The 20,552-nt window shown below is 40.8% G+C and overlaps 1 protein-coding gene across 2 annotated transcripts in view; it reads right to left on the minus strand.

The window, feature by feature from the left end:
* WDPCP (WD repeat containing planar cell polarity effector) overlaps positions 1-20,552 on the minus strand; it is a 145,034-nt gene that overhangs the window by 58,596 nt on the left and 65,886 nt on the right. For both annotated transcript variants that reach the window (XM_066177714.1, XM_066177715.1), the window contains 3 exons: positions 14,259-14,868; positions 9,860-10,048; positions 7,217-7,340 (listed from right to left, as the gene is read on the minus strand). In XM_066177714.1, coding sequence (XP_066033811.1) covers positions 7,217-7,340; positions 9,860-10,048; positions 14,259-14,868 — 923 coding nt within the window. The remainder of the gene's footprint in view (positions 1-7,216; positions 7,341-9,859; positions 10,049-14,258; positions 14,869-20,552) is intronic.

A 20,552-nucleotide genomic window follows, 5' to 3' on the forward strand; every position in this document is an offset into this window, starting at 1 on the left:
TAATATGAAAACCTTTGGTTTTGATCGTTTTTCAAAAGATGACAAAAAATGACTCTTCAAAGTCCTCTCCAGAAGGTGCTACTTTAGTGAAAATGCTACTTCTGAACTTACTCCCATAGAGATGAATTCTGTTCATGTGGCCACCATAGAGAACCTGACTGCCATCAATGATCATTTTATCTGAAGGCATAATTTAATGCCTAATAGGTTACCTTATGAATATAAAAGACATTCTTAGTCCTCAGCCATGTAATCATTAATGTTTATACATATTTTGTGACACACTATGTACCAATATAATTATAGATTCTACTTCTAGGGTGCTCTTAAAAAGGGATCATAAAAGCTCTTTGCTCACTCTGTCTCTCAGTTCCATACAGCTGGCAGCAGATGGGATTGGGAACTATTCCTATGGAGCTGAGGCTTTTTTTTCCACCTTTGATTCAGGGTCCTATTTAGGATGGAAATGCTCACAGTGAATATCTACTTTGGAGATTGCAGTGTAGTGATAGGGGAACCTGCTTACCAAGGGGGTAGTTAGTACTGCATTAGTGATGCACCTGCAGGGCAAAAGAGCTTTATTTTAGCTTTTCAAAGGCTGTCTTGGACTTCAGTGATAACTGTCTGTGTCCAGGCATCACGTCTTGTAGTGTAGCAGTGCATTTCAGAACTCTTGAAGAGTGAAGTGATTCGTAAAGAATCAGGGGTGGCTGGAAGCAGGTCTCCCCTGATGCTAATGACAACTTCTCATCTTCTTTAAGAGTGTTTATTTACAAAGGAGCCCTATCAAGTGCTGTGTGCAAAGTCACATCGCTTGATGAATGTTCTGCCCAAGATGAAGATAAATTTTTTTGCATTTACCCAGTAGCACCTTACGTGGAACACGGCGAAGAGTAGAATGCTTCTGAAGTTTCTGAAGGAGTGAAAACAGCAGAAGTAAAAACATGGTGGTGGTTCTCATTTTTGGATTCACACAAAGGAGAATCTTTTATGAATCCATCCAAAATTCTACCACTGAATGTGATCAGAGTTGCACTTCTCTCTTGAAAGATGAAAAGGCACTGCGTTGTTATTTAGAACAAAGCTTTGCTTTGTAGCTAAACATGTTTTTATTTCGGGAAAAAAACCAAATTGCATTCTCTTAACGAAATTATCAGATTGAAAGGTGCAAGGGGTTTTGAATCTTAGTACTCCTCCATGTAGGATAAAAAAGGGGGAAAAAAAATAATCCTTAAACTGGGCATCACTAACACAAAACCAGAATCACAAAGGAGGAAAGGGCACAGCAGAACTCTGGCGGCATCTTAATTCTGCAACTCCTGCACTGCATTTCAGACTTCCCTTTCTAGCCCTGCTTCCTCCCTCAGAAAAATGGAACGGAGCAGAGCAGGCGTGTGTTTGTGCCTGCGTGTCCGTGTCAAACAAACAAGATAATTTCATGCATTAGAAAATGTGACAAGAGCAATTTGGGAATGCTTGATCAGAGTGAGGCAAAGCCGTGAGTCAGCGGTGCCGCAGCCAAGGAGTGGAAAACTGCTCCGTCCCATCCCGCAGCCACTCCCCCACCGCACAAACACACGCCGCAAAAAAGGGATGGGAGCAGGGAGGTTACAGCTGCCCAAGGCTCCCCAATAAACCCACCTCTGCTCGACATTTTACATAATGATATAATGCCTCACATTATTAGAAGCGGTGACATCACAATAAAACACCAGAGTGCTACTGAAGTGGCAAGGAACACCTAAGATACGTTTCTGTGCTTGTTATTCAGTTTCCTGTATTTTTTAATTATAGATAAGGATTTAGAGTGAAAATAATTATTCGTTCCATAAATACTGTTGTAATGGATCCCTGGCATATAATTAAGAGGCCTTTAATTTTAATTTTGTGTACTGAATGCTTGGGTTTGGAGGTATTCCATATTTTACATCCAGGGCCTATACCTGCAAAGCTCTAAGCTTCTATTTTAGTGAGAGCTGAAGGTGATGTGTGGTTTGCAAATTTAAGAACTTAGCTTTTTTAATGATGGATACAAATAATATGCCTGAGTCCAATACACAGCAAAGAATTTTCCCTTCCTTCTAATTGTGATCTGTTTCAATTGTGCTGTCAGCGTTCCTTTGCCCATCTCAGCTTGGATGGAGCAGCTTGTTTATAAAGTGCCCTCATGCCTAAAGAGGGAATCTGCCATCACAGCACTCAGCATTTTCCAGAAACTGACTTCACTGGTGGTAGAAAAACAGATAGCCTATAATCTCCCTGATAATGTGAAAATGGATGTCCCCAGTTATTTGCAACCGAACACACGACCTTTTGGCCTACAGTAAAGAGTAAAATCCGTGGCACATTATTTTTACTAGGTGAGGATGGCCCTTCTGAAAAGGTAACTGTATTTCTCAGTTCTAGTAAATACAGACACTCACATCTTTAAAAGTACAGCAATAAATGGCACTTTTTTGGCAGACTCAGCAGGCAGGTCAAAGACTGTCTCGGCATGTAGAATGAATTAATATTTCTCTCCCGTGAGTTGGTCCTTCTGAAAAGGCTTAAGGCAGATTGGTGGGGTATTCAAAGGAAAGCTGGAGAGGGGGGTGAAAACTTTTGTTTATATGAACGTTTCTCAGATTTAGATCTCGAAACGTTTAAGGGTTTTAATGTTTTGATCTTGTATGGAAGACTCCACCCTTCCCTGTCCATCCCTGAGATGTCTGGTCTCCTCTACAGCCCACCACACACGCCCTAAGCTGCCTTTCCCCATTTGGCTCTGTGCTGCCACTCTGCCCTCCTTGCAGGACAGGGAACATTCCCAAACTTCCTTCAGACCTTTGCCCCCAACACTTTGTCCTTTACTCGTGCTCCTAACTCCACTTCCCTGACTTTTCCTACCAAACTTCGGAGCTTTGGTTCAGTTCTTCTCTTTAGTTCCTTATCTTCTAGGCTGAAATTCAGTGAATCTGCTGCTTGGCCTTTCTGAAGCCCAAATGAACTGCAGAAGGCCCCTCTCCATGCCAAGAAATACTTTTTGAATATCAGCCACAACTTCACTGCACATAATTTAGAAAGCACCATGCTTCCTCCACATCTTGCTGCAGTAGGGTGCAAAATGACCACTTTGCTCACAAGAGAGTGATGAAAAAAATCACTCTGAAGAGATGCATTAGCTATTTGTAACTAGCCTGCAAGTATTAAGTGCTAAATGAAAAAGGGTAAAAAAGTGAATAAATCAAATAATAGAATCGTAGAAACACTAAATATCCTGAGCTGGAAGGGACCCACGAGGATTATCGAAGTCCAGCTCCTGGCCCTGCACAGGTCAGCTCCAAGAATCACACCCTGTGCCTGCAAGCACTGTTCAAACCCTGCTCGAGCTCTGTCAGGCTTGGTGCTGTGACCACTGCCGTGGGGAGCCTGTTTCAGTGCCCAACCACCCCCTGGATGAAAATCCTCTTCCTAATATTCAACTTAACCCTCTCCTAGCACAGCGTCAGGCTTTTCCCTCGGGTCCTGTCACGGTCACCAGAGTGAAGAGATCAGTGCCTGCTTCTCCACTTCCCCTCACGAGAATGCTGACCACAACGAGGTCTTCCCTCGGTTTCCTCTTCTCCAGGCTGAACAAACCAAGTGACTCTTCTGTCTGCCAGGGTGCTGCTTTCCATCAACCCAGGTCCCTTTCCATGGCACTGCTCTCCAGCCTCTCGTTCCCCAGTCTGTACACCCAGGGTTTCCCCATCCCAGGTGCAGGATTTGGCTCTTGCCCTGGTTAAACTTCCTGTGGCTGGTGATTGCCCAGTCCTCTCATTAGTTGAGGTCTCCCTGCAGCATCTCCCCACCTTGGAGGGAGTCAGCAGCTCCTCCCAGTTGTTTACTGTCTGTGAACTTGCTCAGTGTCCCTCCCAGTCCTGCATCCAAGTCCTTCATGGAGATGTTGAAGAGCACAGGGCCGAGGATGGAGCCCTGCAGAGCCCCAGCAGTGACAGGTCCCCAGTCTGGTGTCACCCCGTTCACTGAAACCCTTTGTGCCCCAGCCCTGAGCTCACCCCTCACAGGATGTGTTTATCCAGCTGGGGATGGACATTTTGTCCAGAAGGATAGGACAGTGTCAAAAGCTTTACTGAAATCCAGAAAGGCAACATCAACTGGCTTCCCTTGATCAGCTGGGTGGAAATCAGGTTTGATAAGCAGGACTTGAAGCTGTGCTGGCTGTGACCAGTGGCTGTCTTGTCCTTCAGGTGCTTTTTGATACCTCCCTCAATAATCTTCTCCATAATTTACAGTCACTGAAGTGAACGTGACAGGCCTGCAGTTTCCAGGGTCATCCTTCTTGCCCCCCCTGAAAACTGGGACAATGTTTGCCACCTTCTGTGACCTCTCCAGATTCCCAAGACAATTCAAAAATCATGGAGACAGGCCTGACAATGACATCAGTCAGCTCTTGGAGTGCTCTCAGATGAATGCCATCAGGCCCCACGGGCTCATGGGGTCCAGCTGGAGCCCTGGAATGGTCCTCAAGGCTCAGTCAGCACATTGGGACTCCCTTACCCATCACAGACAAAGAAAGCATTCAACATCTTTGCTTCACGGCCTTGTTTGTGAGGTGACCATCCTCATCCTGTGATAGGCTGATGATATTTCTGCATTGTTTTATGGTGTCCCACAGTTCTGGGCAGCTTCAGCTCCAGCTGAGCTTTGGCCCCACAAATTTTCCCCCTGCAGTGGCGAACAGCATCTCTGCATTCCTCCCACGTCACCTGACCTTGCTTTCCCTGACAAACAGGTAGCGGGAGGAACTCCTCATTTCCAGTGTCCTCATGGGCATAAAAGGGTGACCTGAGAAGGCAGGAGCATAATTCCCTTCTCACTTTTCCTCCTGTTCTGAACTCACAGGAGTGCCTTGCCTTGCTAGTCCATCAGAGGCAGGTTTAAGAGCAGCAGCTGCAACTTTCATGTGCCTGAATTAGTGGGCACTGTGCCTCCCTATCATCCTCCTAGACATTGCATCATGCCTGGATGGCATCCACCCACCCAGATCCATGGTTTACCCTTCCCCACCAAATCTCTAGTTCTCTCTGCTCAGCCTACATTTAAATCATTCCAGTCACTTAAGAAAACATCTAAAAGGAAAAAAACACCAATTAAGGCACAGCCACTTTAATGCAATAATGATCAGCTCTGAACACCATTTCCTTGCTTTCTATCAGATAAATCTCCCCATATTCGAACATTTAATTTTGCACTTAGATTATGTCTTCTGAGATAAGCTTTAAGCATTACCATCTGTTCTGCAGCAATCACATGATCCTATCACTTTGATTCGGTTGAATACAAATCCCTTTGAAAAAAGGAAAACAGCAAAATAACACATTTGCTCCAAAACCAGCAAAAAACTGTAGATTGTTCAAGGGCTGCGGGAGGTACAAGACACGAGGAGACTCTTGTGCACACCTCCCTCTGTGCCCCACGCTGTCCAGGCAGCATTCTGACACTGAAGGTTCTTGTTTTAGGAGGATTGAGTCAGTGTTTTAGCTGCAGCCTCAAGGGCTGGCAGCTTAGCCAGGGCCCCATGTCTCTGCATGCCTGCTAGCACTTGGAAGCAAATCCTGAGTCAGAGGGAATACACCTTTCTCTGGCAGATATAAGAGTAACCAGAGTTACACCTCTCAGCAATCTCTGAGGCATTTTTCCTGCATCTGTCCTCTGCAAGCAACTGGCCCACAGCCACAACAAGCTGGCCACAACAGCATCTTCCCTGCTGGTTTCTAGGAGAAAGGCAATAACAGAGTTTGTACCCACTGTTGTGTCCATGTGTGTTAAGAAAACTCCAGTGAAAGATTGAAAAAAGGGTAAAAAAAGCATTTGCATTATGCAAATATTGGATCATTTTTCAACAAGGAATGATTTCCCCGCTGGAATGGACCCGCTCAGCAGAAAGATGATCCTCTTCAGACTCAAAATCTAGAAGGAAACATGGAATACTTTTCTTCTAGATTTGACGAAAAAGCACATTCTATGTGCTATCAAAGCAACTTGCTTTGCTCATGCAGACAATGTATATACAATCTGGATGAATCACTCCAAAGGGTGCATCGTAAGTCTTCTCACTATGTCCCTCCACACTCCTTCTCAACAAGGTGCTACAAACATTGCATCATTCAGAAGGTAATTTCTCCCTATTTTCATCCACTGGATAATCCTCAGATGGAAAGTCTCAGCTGTATTTGTGAACAGGTTAAACTGCTGCATGTCAGTATTTGTAATGGATCGAAAAAAAAATATACAACACTAAACCAATGTTCTATAAATTCTTGCTGAATTTGTTATTATTTCTCTTGCAATATCAGAGCAGTTTCCCTGTGAAGACAAGGTGAGGAAGTTGGGAGCCTACAGGGAAGCCAGAGAGGGACTCTGTCAGGAGCTGTGGTGGAAGGACAAGGAGTAATGGCTACAAACTGAAAGAGAAGAAATTTAGGTTGGATATACGGAAGAAATTCTTTACTGTGAGGGTGGTGAGGCACTGGCACAGGTTGCCCAGAGAAGTTGTGAATGCCCTGTCTCTGGAAATGTTCAAAGCCAGGTTGGATGGGGCTTGGAACAACCTGGTCTAGTGGAAGGTGTCCCTGCCCACGGTGGTTGTAAAGAGATGATCTTTATGGTCCCTTCCAACCCAAACCATTCTGTCATTTTATATAATTCACAGACAAATTCAACATTGCATTTTCTCCTCTTGCTTTAATGAAAACTACTGGAAAGTGAATTTATATATGAGAATTTAAAAAGTGAGAACAACAAAATGTTCAGATTTCAGCGGTGCAAAGACAAAAATGCCCTGGACCGTGCAGCATTCTTTTGTGTTCTAGCATCTTTTTAAACTCAGCGTTTTCTCCAAGTTTGCAAGTTCTTTCTATAACTAATCTGCAAGCACTCGGTGAATATCAATCTCTCAGAATCCTGTTTTGGTTTATTTATTTTTTTTTTTCTATCAAGCTAAATGGGAAAGGATGATTCATTTTAAGTGTATTGATGACAGAAGAGCTCTGAATAGCACTTTATCTGCATCCCTCTGTTTGAAAGGAACAAAGTGCAAGTTAAACAAACATTAACAATGAACGCATTTTTTTCAGGGGTGGTCCTTTTGGAAAACGCTAACCGCATTAAAGTAGTTAGTTATTGAAATATGCAATTAATTTTGAGTTGATAAGAAGTTGAAACTGTCACTCACCTGAGCAGGTGGTGGAAGAACCTTCTTGCATATCTGCTGATGGGGTCCCTGTACTCCAGCACAGTTCTATCCAAGAGAGGCCTTGTTGGAGCATAAAAGGTTCCGAGGCTTGCCTCAAGCTGTGCTGTGGAATTCAAACACAGCGGCAATGAAACAAGTGAATTAGTTTCAATTACAACAGGTTGCTCGTGTTTGCAGTCAGTCAAATTCCTCAAACGGTGATGAAATGTGATGTTGTTGTAGGACAGATGAAATTAAAATATGACGGATTGTACAAACACAAACGTGCATATAAACTTTGGCTTGGAGGCACAGCTGACAATGACTTTGAGCAACAAAAGCTATCAAAAGGATAAGGAAGTCTATAACACATCGAGTTCTCACCAGCAGCCTACAACTAAAAGTGACTCATGAGACTAATACAGTGTGAACAAGATTGTCCAGTAGAGATCAACTCTCAATTAGCTCAAATCGTCTTTGTCCTCTTAGGCAAACAACAAGGGAGTTCAGTATTTCAGGGATTATTGTGTTAGGTCAGCAGGTAACAGAACCCTCTTTGTGATGGCCTTGAGGTCTAAGGAACCTCGTTCAGCCCACAGTTCTTTAAAAATTTTAAATAAAAGGGTCTAGAAACCCTAAGGGTCTGACAGCACGTAGTGGTGGGAAACAGGATAACCTCCCTTGTAATCAATAAAATAAAACCCTTTTGTTACACAAGTTCTCTCTTCTTTAAATACGTTCTGACAGCTGTACTCCATAGCTCAAGCTCCTAGGCATTTTTTTCTACACATTTTTAATACAAAATTATAAACAATACAAGTAAGCATACAGTATACTTGTGTGTCCCACACGCTTAGTGGAAAGGAAATGAAATGATCAATAATATTTATGCTCTTTGATTTTGCCTTGAGAGCTAACAATGTAGTACAAGGCCTTACAGGCAGAAAAGGGATAATTTCCTATATAGGTATTTGCTTTACATTTATGTTGCTCCGCAAGCAAAATATAACCTATTGTCTCATTAGGCAGACAGAATCTATTGATTTGCCATTATTAACATTCGTTTGAACTGGACATTTCTGTGTTTAGTGATAATGGCTCTTTACTTCCAAGCATAGTTACATTTGATTTTATTAGGCTTGATAGCACTAAATGTGCTAATAACACTGTGTTAGTTACACAGGCAAACTGTTAGTAAATTAGTTTTGTGTTATCTCCAATCTAGATAGTAAGATAAGTCAAACTTTAAGGGTATTTTCTTTCAACGCAGCAGTCAATTCAGATTAAAATAGAAAAAGAAGCCATACTCTCTTGCCATTGCTGTTTTCTTGACAGCATGTTATGTACTTCTGAAATATTTCAACCGACATGGAATACGAGTAACTACTAGCACAGTTATACATCCATTAAATAGCCCAGCTTGATGTTGAAGGCAGGATAAAGATCTCGAAGATAACTGCTTACCGTCACCATAAATAAAAGGTCCCACTGGGTTTTGTTAATGAAAAAGAAAACAAATTACCATGCCAAATTTGTTAGATTTAGCTAGAATAACTCCTGGACGGAATAAAATTCCTTCTGCTGTAAACAGTGTTAGGGAGCTGCATGGGGGAAACACACAGACATCTGTTTATAATGTACATATTTTTAGCAGAGTATCATAGCCAGTCCTTTTCACAGGTCCTTTTCAAAGCACGTTTTATTTAGAGTCTGTATGTTGTGTTTGCAACTCGGAGATTTTTTTTTTTTTTTTTTTTTAAATCAGATCCCACTAAATGGGATAGCTGATGGCTTGGCAGCAGTGTAGGACACCTCGGAGTTTTTCTATCATCAAACACACCAGAATCCTAAGTATTCTCTCTTCCCACAAAAGATGCCTGGTCTCCAGCTGTCTGCCTGCTAGACTGGAGGATAACACCTTCACTAAATCAAGGCACTTCAAATCTTGAAGTCTATTGAGTTTCAAGATAGACAGCAAATCAAGAGGAAGGCACCACACCAGGCTTCAGCAGAGATGGGGCTAAACCTAAAATTCATAATTTCTTCTGAGGGACCCCAGCCACTACTGCAGGGGGCTAGATTACAGTGAGGACAAATGCTATAATCCTAAAGGAGGCAGCAGAGGATAGTGTATTCAAGGCCTTTGCATCTTGTAATGAAAGAATGACCCTTTTGAAAGCACCTTTAAAACCAGACTAAAATCTCTTGTCCCCATTGCAGGAACGCATCCCTCCTTCAGCTGGTGCTGTCTCGGCATGTATATGACACAAATATTTCAATCCTGTATTAACTAACCTTTGTCCGTAACATAAGCTAAGTTTATAGAATGCAATGAGGTTATGGAATATAATGCTAGCATTATATATATTAAGTAATGCCCATAGCATATATATATATATATTAATGTGCCTTATTTTAGTGTCACTATTGATACAAATGAAAATGTAGTCAATGCATTGGTCCAGATTTTATTGAAAATACTTGCGTGCAATGACTTGTGTTTACGAGGCACCACAATCTGGCTGACTGTCTGGATTCTCACTACTGTCTCCTTTATAAAGTCAATAAACGCACTGTCATAATCCACACATGAATTACCAACACACCACCAAAAATCCATTGGAAATGCAGACAGTCTCTTACCTTCTCTGGCTGGTGTAAGCTTTTGTTTTAGGAGGTGGTTGCAAATGGCACTGAGGCAGATGAAGCACTGCTGACCCATCGTGTTCCAGTTCATGGTGCTCAGGACATTAATTGCCTCCTGTATCTCATCATAACGAATGTACTGGTGGATGATTTCCACAAGGCCCAGCTGTCCTCTTGTGAGCACACCTTTAACGAGAAATATTACCAATAGATAATGGGTTTAGGCTTTGATACAGTAGCTGACTCCTTTTCAGCACAGTTAAAAACAGTTGCCATAATTTAAAATTAGGTTGATGGGTCTCAGTGTTAATTATTTTATAAGAAATAGCACCTTGCTATCTTGGTGTACTTAGACTGAGGGTGCTGGACAGCAGACAAAAATCATCCATGAACTGCACACACGGACGTTGAATGAATGCAGCCAAAAGTCCCGGGTGATCACGTAATGAAGTTTGGCTTAGACAAGGTAGAACAGGTTTGTTTGCAGTTTATCACTGTTGTGAGGTAGGTAATAAATTCCCTTTCACAGCCTCTCCTTCCTGCAGGGAAATACTGCTGGACAACACTAAACCCCAGCAGTTGTCTCACACAGATGGATCTTCGCACACAAGTGTAGAGCAACTCTTACTCAATTGCTCTGCATATTGCAGCTGCTTTGGAATTTCCTTCTAGCTTGGCAATATTCTCCAGGTGGAGCATTTTTTTCTGAGGGGATACCATGGAAGTCATCGACATCTTCATACTACAGACATTTGAATTACAGTTGCACGTGAAACCAAGAACGAGCTCGCCACACAAATGTTTCCTGACTTGTAGATCTCAGCTTCCAAAGAGAAAAGGCGAGTAAAAAGCTGCAGGAAGTAATGTTATTTATTGTCTCTGAGTAACCAAATGATCATGGCCACACATGACATCTTAGCAACTCCTCCTCTCTTTGGGTCACTCTGACAGAGTACTCTTTATCAGCACTCCTCCAAATATTAGAAAGAGACCAGAATAAATTTACTGTTTCTCTCTATTTAGGTAATAACACAGTTTTGGTGTTTTGGTTTTTTTTCGTTTTTAATTTTTAATTTTCTCGATTTATAATCTGATGTTGTTTGTTGAAATGAAACATATGGGAAAAGTTCTGATGAGATAGGGAACAAGCTGAATTTCAATACTAGTATTAAAACCATGGGACTGTCGGGGGAAAACAATATGTTTTATATATAACAGGTATATTTATATATGTTTTATATATAAATATAAATATAAAAATATATGTCTTATATATAACAGGTCTGCTTTTCTCTGGTACCAGAGAAAAAAGAGACTAGTTATATATAAAATGTACCTCACAAAACTTTCATAACTGTTGTGAATATTGCTTGTTACAATATGACAAAGCATCTGAATATGACTTGAGAAATAAACTGCTGAGAACTTGCATATACAGAACCGATGGTTTTGGGGAAAAACCTTACTAAATTTACATTTAGTAACAGAGAAGTGTTTAATTTTTTTTAGCATCATTAAAGAAATGTTTTCTATTGTATTTCACCTTATATTAGCATGTATTAAAGCCGATGGACATTGTGCTGGGTAACAGCCATGTTTAACTTGTTAATATTTAATAGTTATGGCAAACTTTATTCTTCCTAAATGTTTAATGTTTTTAAAGTATTACAGCAGCTGGGCAATCTCCACATTAACCTCTCAGCGAAGATGAAAATGCTTATTTTCATGTTAATTAAATACAATAGTATATTTAAAATGCCTTTAGAGGCCAGCAATGCTGAACCACTGGCATTATCCAAGAGCTGGTCTGACATCAATGGCAAGAAGTCATTTTTGGAAATGAGTTTGGCGTTAGACACCAAAAATATTTGTCATTAGTGTTCGAGGGTATGTTTAACATGACTTTTTCCTGAAATTAATCTGGATAGACAGCATAATGGAGATTGACAGAACTTGTCCAAAACCATAATGTGGCTGGAAGTTAAAAACATATTTGCCTATTCTCACTGACACAGTTTCCTAACAGACTTCTGTGGGGAAAAATTCCAAGCCATGTGTTACTGATGGATTTTATTTCAGTCCTGAATGCCTGCCTGGGTCTTGCTGTCACGAGCCCCTAAACTTTTGCTATAATTTATTATTGCCTTTAATTAATTTATTTATTTGTTCTGCATTATTTCTTAAATGGCAGAAACCTAAAAACTGCTGAGGCTGTGAAGAGGGACTCACTAATCAACACAGTGCCGTTCCCTTGGCAAAAAGTGTGGCAAACTGAGGAGATGAGGTGCAAAGCTGAACGCCGGGATGAACCAGAGAGCAGCACATTTTTGCACTGCTGGACTACAAAGGGGGAGAGAAGGGAAGAAGGGAGAGAGCTTTGCCTCCTTCCTAGAAGAGATTTGACAGTAATTATACAGCATGAATTTTAAAATGTGATAACTTTCAGCTGTAGAGGTCAACGTCTTCCCATTTGGATGCTTGACTTCTCCTGGGTGGTGAGCTTCCAGGCAACCTGCTTGGGAAAAAGAGGTGACAGCCAACTCACTGCCTAATTGATTTAGGAACGGTGCCCAGGGAGACAGTCCAATTAAGTTTACAAGCTGGCAATTAGCAGGAAAGGCCTCTAAATCCCTGTACTGAGAGCCTGCTTGCCTTGGTAGGAACATAAATGTGCTAAAGATAGCAAGGGGAAAGCTGCGTGTTCTGGAAAGCTGTTGTGAGAAAACCTCACCGGGGAGGACTGAAGAAAAGCAAGGTAGAGGTGGGCAGAGTGCCTCCTGCTCAACTCCATCCCACCAAATCAGGACAGAGATAATTTAGAGGTTTGGTTTGGGTTTTGTTTTTTTTTTTTTTTTTTTTAATGGCCAAGTGCACAAAACCATCAAATAGCTGTTATAATTAATGTTCTGGGGTACTCTGTAACTATTAGACCTGTCATTGAACTTAATGCAGCTAATTATCTCAAAATAAATAATAACCTGTAAACAGTTTTTTTTAAAATAGTTTTTTAACTGTTTGGATCAGCTCTTTTAAAACTACACAACTATAAGTCAATCCAGCATTTTTTTTGTTACTAACATCCTACTATACTAATTTACCTTTCTGCAGTGGGGCGCTTGGTCAAATTTTTTTCATCCAGTCTTTCAAATTTTTAGGCCTCTGGCAATTTTAGACAAGTTTTTCCCCGCTAAAGTACTTGTGTGTCTCACTCAGTAAAGAAATAAAGCAGATTTTCAAATCTTACTATCACCTAGGTTGTTATTTTGAATGTTTTGGTGTATTGTTTGCTTTTGGTTTTTTTTTTTTTTTAATCAAAAATGCTTCTTCCTAATCTCAAGAGCTTTATACAAAAGAATCATTAAAAACTCCCATGAAGATCTACAGAAGTAACCCTGTTTCCTCGGACAGACAATGGGCAAAATGCTGAAATTTTCCAGGATGGCTGTCTGCCCTGCTGAAACACTGGCTTGGGAGTCAGAGGGTTTGAGCATGATTGTTTTTTTAGCTCTCACAATGGGCTTGCACCACTGTAACTTGCCTGACTTGAATGAAACGAATACACTCCTCACTGATGAGCCACTGCAGGGGTTTTATTCTTAGTTCAGCCACTGTGTAACCCTTGGAAAGCCCTTTAGCTTTTCTTTACTGCTTCTTAGTTTTCTGCTTGTAAAAGGAAGTTAGTTGTGGTTTTACTCTTTTAAAGTCTCTTCATACCTTAAATGAGAAGTGCTATATAAATCCTAAAATTAGCATTATTACTTCTCTTATTCACAACTCCTTGCAAATTAATTGAGAGGCCAAACTTCTCTGAAGGTTATGAAAATCATACTTCTTCTGTGGAAAGTCTTCAAAGGGGAAAAAAAAAGGTGCAGCTTCATGTACTGAAGCCAGGAAGAACAGAATACTGGACAAATATACATCATACGTGCAAAAAAAATTTCGGTAAAGAAAATAGCATTACTGTTCTGTTACTAAATACAGCTTATTTTAACTTGGTAGGGTTATTACTACAGAATGAATGCAATCCTTAAGATTATATACTATATAGTAGTATATAATCAGTAGTAGATCATCAGTAGTATTTAATCAGTAGTATATATTATATACTACTGATAAAATTAATTTTCCAGAGGAAAAGTTATTGTGCTTTATTAAAGTAGTGAGGAACATTATGGGATGCTGATCAGAGAGCAGATTGGGGTCCTGTTCTATGAATAGGAAAAGGGATAAAGTAATTGTGAAACATAAAGAACTCCCTGGTATCTTCGGATATCTTTGGAGCAATTTGCTTTTAAGGGTATGGTCTCATAGACCTAAAATCAGGGTGTTAAAACCTTGTGGGATACAGATGTTTCTTTGACAGCTCAAGGTTCAACGGATGTGCTCAGTAACTTACCAAGTTTAAAGTGAAGCACTCCCAAGGGTCCTTTATCAAATCGAACCAACAAAAGATCGTGAACGTCCGCGCTGTCAGGACTGGGAAACGCACCTGCAGGAGCAGCCCACTGGATCTGGATGAGGCTGGTGGGCACCTCGCAGTGTTTACTGAATTGCAGAGTGGCCTCAGGTGAATAGTCCTGTGCCAAGAGCTGGATTTTAAGTGGGGACAGCGCCGTGTCAAAAAGCTGCAGCTCCCCTTGAGAGCCGCCCACCACCAGCACGGCTCCGGAGGGGTGGTAGGTTATCACAGCAGGGAGCAGCTCTGCTTGGGCCAACAGAGTCACCTGCCTGTAGGCTTCATACAGAACCACTGAGGAGTCCTCACAGCCCAGCACCAGCTTGTCTTCTGTCACATCCCTGCAGCAGCTGGTGGCCCTGGCTGGCAGGGGGATCCTGGTGACAGCAGCGCACTGGATCCTGCTCCTGACGCACTTGTAGACGCAGCTGTCAACCATGGGCTCCTTGGCCGGGGACACCGAGTGCTCCACTGTCAGCACCTGCTGGGGCTGCAGGCAGCTGAACCTGGCATCCAGGGGGTCCCACTCCGTGCGGATGTAACTCAGCACCTGGCAAAAAAAAAAAAAGAAAAAAAATCCAAAGAGTTTTGGTACTCGTTTGTAGCAATTTGCTCGTTAAAAATAGATTGCTGCGAATGCGCCTTCCTGCGGGTCGGTCACAAAGAGTCAAGTTCTTAATTGAGTGACAGCACGGGGATTGCGGGTGTGGAGTTTGAATAGAAGTGTGTGATGTCACAGGGTGGAAAATTTAGAGTTTGAGGTGTTAGAACATAGTAATATATATAAAGATGGAGGATTTTGGCATAGGCCAATCCTTCTTTTCCACCTTCTTCTTCATGGCTCTGGGTGGTATTTTGTAATTGGGTAGAAAAATCCACATTGCGGGCCACGGGTGGTTGGTTATTGGGTTAAAAGTAAAAATAATTGAGGTGTCATTTCTTAATTGGACAGTTTATCCTTAAAACGCCTTGTAAAGAGAGAGAGATGGCTCCATTTTTAGTTTTTTAGCTGGAAGTGTTGTAGAACTCATGGTTTGTGAGACCTGTAACATGGATAAGAATTAATAATATGGGTCAATCGCATGCTTGAAATGGGAAGTCTGAAATCTACTCTTTTAACATTTAAAAGGTTAATTCATCTGATTAAAAACCCTCTGCAATAGAGTTTGAGCCATATTTGTTTGTCTGGACCTATGTAACAGGTTAGAAGAACAGAAGATATAAGAGGGGACGATCCTAACAGTGATGGTAAGAGGAGAAAGGATTGATGTGAAAGAATAACTAACTATTCACAAGTGGGCTGGAGTAAAAATCCCAAAATTCCCGGAAAAATCTACAGTAAGTGACTCTGAGCATCAAGCATAGACGATTTTCGATTATTTGCTTTGGGCCATGGTAACAGAAAATATTACATTGTAGTGGTAGAAGCAATGGCATGTTAAAACAGCACCCACTGTACACTGCCAAATGAGTAGGTGGTAGATGTTCTTCAGTGCCATACAGTTTTAGATGCGGAAAAAATGAATTTGTGATAGCAGAAAAGCGGGGACTATTACAGGATACTTGAAAGTTAAACGAATGGGAGAAAGAACACAAAAGCAGGATGTGATAAAAAGACAGCAGCTGGCAAAGAGCAAGAATCTGTAGTGTGGAAACATGGGAAGTACCCTGAAGAGGTGGAAGCAGCAGTGGAGACCTGTGAAGGTTCATGTTCTATGATGAATTGGTTTGAACAAGAGGTAATGTACACAGCTGGAGCAGGGAAACCATGGGAGAAAAAAACAGCTGCAAATAAGTCACAGATGAGCTTATGAAAAGCTGTTTCATAAAAAATAGAGCGAAAACCTGTGGCTCTAGAAGAATGAGAGTAGTGGAAGCAGTCAGAGACTTGCTGGTGTTTGTTCACGCAGAAGTAAAGAGTGAGAGGAAAATGTGAACCTGGGCCAAACCCTGCCCTCAGGTACACACACAGCAAACCCCACACTGTAAATTAAAGCTGCTGACCTGCCACGACTTTTGGAAGCCCCTTGAGTCCAGGTGGTATGAGAGCACAGAAAGGGGTAAAAAAATGTGATTAAAAGGTAGAGAGAGGAGGAGGAAGGGAATCTAGAAATTTCAGAGTGAAAACAGTAAGGCACACATAGCGTTAGAGCAATTTAAATTTGATTTCCACAGATCACAAGACCAACTGAACATGCAATTTAACCTTTCATCCTGTAAAGGAGAATAAGAAATTCAGATTTGTTTTTTGGCATGCCACCCATTATTTCTAAAGTAACTGATAAATTTCTAAACAAGGTTTTGGGGACGTTGATCGGACTGATTAGGATGTTTTGTTCTGACAGTTTACTTATTTTGTCAGCAAAAGGGTTTCTCATTCAAAAGAAAGAAAAAAAGGATTGTTGCAATTCTCTGGCTGGAGAGCAAATGACAATTAATACAAAAGTCTTTGCTACTTTTAGATGAGTAGCTAAGGACATGCAAAGAACCACTTAATGCAGAAGCACCTGATTCCAGCGTGTGAAAACCACATCAACCAATCTCAACAGAGATCCATGAAAATATGCATCAAAGGGGAAATAAAAGATTACATTACTTTTACAGTCTGAAAGACATTTTCTCACCTCAACCATTCCCTCACCAATGGCTTAGCCTCTGCAAGCAGTCATTTTATGCCCACAAAACCTTGCAGTGGCTACTGTGCAGATGTTAGAACTGCTGAAGTGTGTTTATTAGGGTGTTAAATTGCATGGCAACCTCCTAAAAGAGGTTATTGTGGACAAAGGATTACTGTGACCACAGAGTTCTCTAACCCCAAATAAAGACAAATGAAGTGTTACTGTTTGTTCTGCAGTTTTCCCTAGGAGTATGTACAGAGACCCAGGTAGCTCTCTTTCAAATGTGTGAAACAGAAATCTTGCCCAAGCAATCCTTTAAAGCTTCCGTATCTTCAGTGAAATGAGCCTTGAGGCTCTCTGGGACTCACATTTCTGTCTTCCTGTTGCAAGTTTCAATGTTTACTGCATTATTCTGCTGCTTATTTTGACCCCAAAGCAGTATTTTTCTCTGGACAACTCTTCAAAAGCTCCAAGAAAGTCATGGAGATCCACACAATAATCAGGCCTATGAGAGATGAGAGCCTCAAAGCACTGTTAAATTCTGAAGAGAGACTGGCCTTGAAGGTTTAGGCAATAGAGAAGAAAATATGTGAAACATGGATTATACAACTCCATAGGAGCGACTGGAGGAAAACAGTCACAGAAAAATAAACGTTGGCATATGATTGTCTGAGAGTCAGCAAGTAAACTTCACCCAGTTCATCGTTTTTTCCTGCCTTCTTACGAAGTAGGACAAAATGATGATCACTGCCTTGAATTCCAAAGGGAGCAAAGTCTTGCAAAACTTCCTAGCCTCACATAGTTTTGAGAGCAAGTCCTTGAAATGAAGTCTAGGGTAGCTCTGGTTTGCTGTATGCAACACATCCCAAACTATCCTAAACCAGGAAAAAGTTCCTGCAAGGAGAGAAACCCTTTGTTGCCTTTCAAAACATAAGGTCTGGCATAACGTTTAAACACATCAGGCTTAAAGGAAAGCTTGCTAGACACTGCTGCTCACATTCTGGCTGCAAACAAGAGAAACATTTCTCCTCAGATTGGAACAGATAAGCTGCTTCTCATGCATCAGTGGCCTCATGTGCCTCTTGCAGGAAGAGAACCAAGCCGAGAGACCTCTTTGTTCTGCCTTCCAGTTCTGCTGAATGGATCTGGTATTCAGCATTCTGAAGGGGGGGGGAAAAATGAATATTCCCTTTCATCTGAGAGGGAAGATTTGGGTTTCTCTGTCAGAAATTAGGTTTATTACTCATTCTTCATGCCGCTAACTGGAAAACTAAAGCAGCGAGACACACAACTACACAAATGTTAATAATGTTAAGATAATATTTTTTAAAGATAAGAAGTCTAATAATCAAAACAGGTTTGTTTTTGTTTTGTTTTGTTTTGTTTTGTTTTGTTTTGTTTTGCTTTGTTTTCCCAAGAGGATGGTATTCTGCCAATTGTTTTTCTATCTGGTAAGTAGACACGGTAGTAAACGTAGTGCATCTGTGCTTTAGCTTTCCATTTAAAGGAATCCACTGAGATTCCTTCCTGATGAGCAGCAGTTATCTGGAGCCCTAAAAGGTGACATTAAAACATTTAACAAAATATTTGCTTGTGGAATGGGAAAGCAAAAGCTGGAGGAGTTTCCTCGGAAGTGGGTAGAACAGATTTGGGGAGAAGGGGACAGGGCAGTGGATCTGAAAAGACCGAGCTGTAAAATCACAAGGCAGGGTGTAGAGTCCCTTCAATGTCAAACGCTTCCCATAAATCTTGGACTAAGCACTCAGCCTTGGATTTCAAGAAAATATTTCTGGAAGTTTTTTGCGTGAAGTAAAACCAATTGCTTTCTTTAAAACAAATACATTAATTTAAAAATTCAAAAGTTTTATGACATGAACGCTACAGAAATACAGTACATGCATTTAAATACTATCCATGTAATTTATACATATTTCCTTTATTATTGTAGCAGTCATGCACCACTACTGCACGTTTGTATTGTTTTCCCCTTGCAATGCTGCTCTGGACTCTGCCTCAGTCCATCAGCAGGATGAGTGATGCTATACATGCCAGGTTCCCAAATCCTAGAGCCAGGAATCATGACAATCCAAGAAAAGGATTCTGCTAATCTTTGTAAATAAGAGGCCTGCTATGCTGGTTAAAACACTCTCTTTCATTTTATGCTTGAGAGAAATAATAATGCTAGATTGTGTGGGTAGTATCACTCTTCTCGGTGAAAATCTTTGAACACTTAAAATTGAAGTATTTTGCATAGAGTGCTGGGAAAGGATAAAGTCCACACAGCAAAACAAGTGAGAGTTTTAACCAGTAGTTCCTTAAGCAGAAAATTGGCTTACCAGGCAGACGAAAAAAAGAAAACAAAAGAAACAGAGAAATAAGCTTGCTGTGACTGAATTGTGTGTCTTTCAGATGAGAAAAACAATGTTTGATTTATTTTATGGATGTTAAAAAAAGTGCTTATTTAATTTCACACAGTGAGGTTCCAAATAGCATCAAACATTTTAATTAGAAATGTAAAGTGGGAAGTGTGGTCCACACCAGAGTAATTTTAAATATGGCCCAGTGAAGCTGAAAGGAAAAAAAAACCCCATGTTTTAAAAAATTCTAAATAAAAATGAAAAGCTCCTGCTCTAGGTTACTTATTTGGCCTCACTGTATCTACAGACCTACATGCAATCTTATTATTTAGATCTCCAGTCAACCCTTATGCTTATTTTCTTTCAAAATTTATCATCGTCATCATCTTTATCCTGTATTATTCTTTGAACCTCTACGTGACACTGAGGATTTCACATTCTTTGCTGTGTGTGTGTGTGTGAGAGAGGTATTTCAGCCACACAGACACACAGGGTAGATGTTTTTCTGAGCACTCCAGTAACTGTAGGACAGCTCACACAGAAAAAGATCTGCTGTGCTTATTTCACAAATCCGAGGCACAATGTGAAAGCGATAACTATTAAATATTATCTCTTGGGAGAAAGAAAAAAATAATACTCTCTCTCAGGGAAATTATTTTTTCCACAAGATTGAAGTATAATTTCAGCACTTCCCACTAGCACTAAACGGAGTGAAAATAAGAATGGTGAAGACAAATGCAAAGTGCAACAGTAACTGAGCCCTGGCATCTGCACCTCCTGTTAATTTGTGTTTGCAGAATAAAGTTCATGTTGATTTTAACATTACTTTCTCCCAAAGCATTTAATCCAAAGATGATTTCACATCAGATCCTATTCATTCATAGCAAATTGTCTGAAATAATTTCTGGAAGATTCCTCTTCTGGTTTCGAAATCGAAACGCCAGCATTATCTCCACGGGGAGACAATTTAAATAACATTCTTTGATCGTTGGTACTTTAAGGTTAAAAAAACCCAAAGAAAATAAACCAAACAAACCCCCAACAATTAAATAAATGAATTAGAGAATGGGTGAGTTTGCTGGAGGAAACCCATGCAGACAGGGAAGCAGACAAAAAGTCCAACAGACAAATACTCCTGCAGCAACGTGCATTGAACACCGAAGCAAGGTCACAATGTCACCGAGAAAAGCATTTTTATTTCTTCAAGGGACAATTCTTCACCAAATCTTACAGCATTCAACACAGTAAACACTGATATC

This window comes from Chamaea fasciata, unplaced genomic scaffold, assembly GCF_029207755.1.
Source record: "Chamaea fasciata isolate MVZ Bird 193981 ecotype frontalis unplaced genomic scaffold, bChaFas1.0.hap1 SCAF_3, whole genome shotgun sequence".
NCBI lineage: Eukaryota > Metazoa > Chordata > Aves > Passeriformes > Sylviidae > Chamaea > Chamaea fasciata.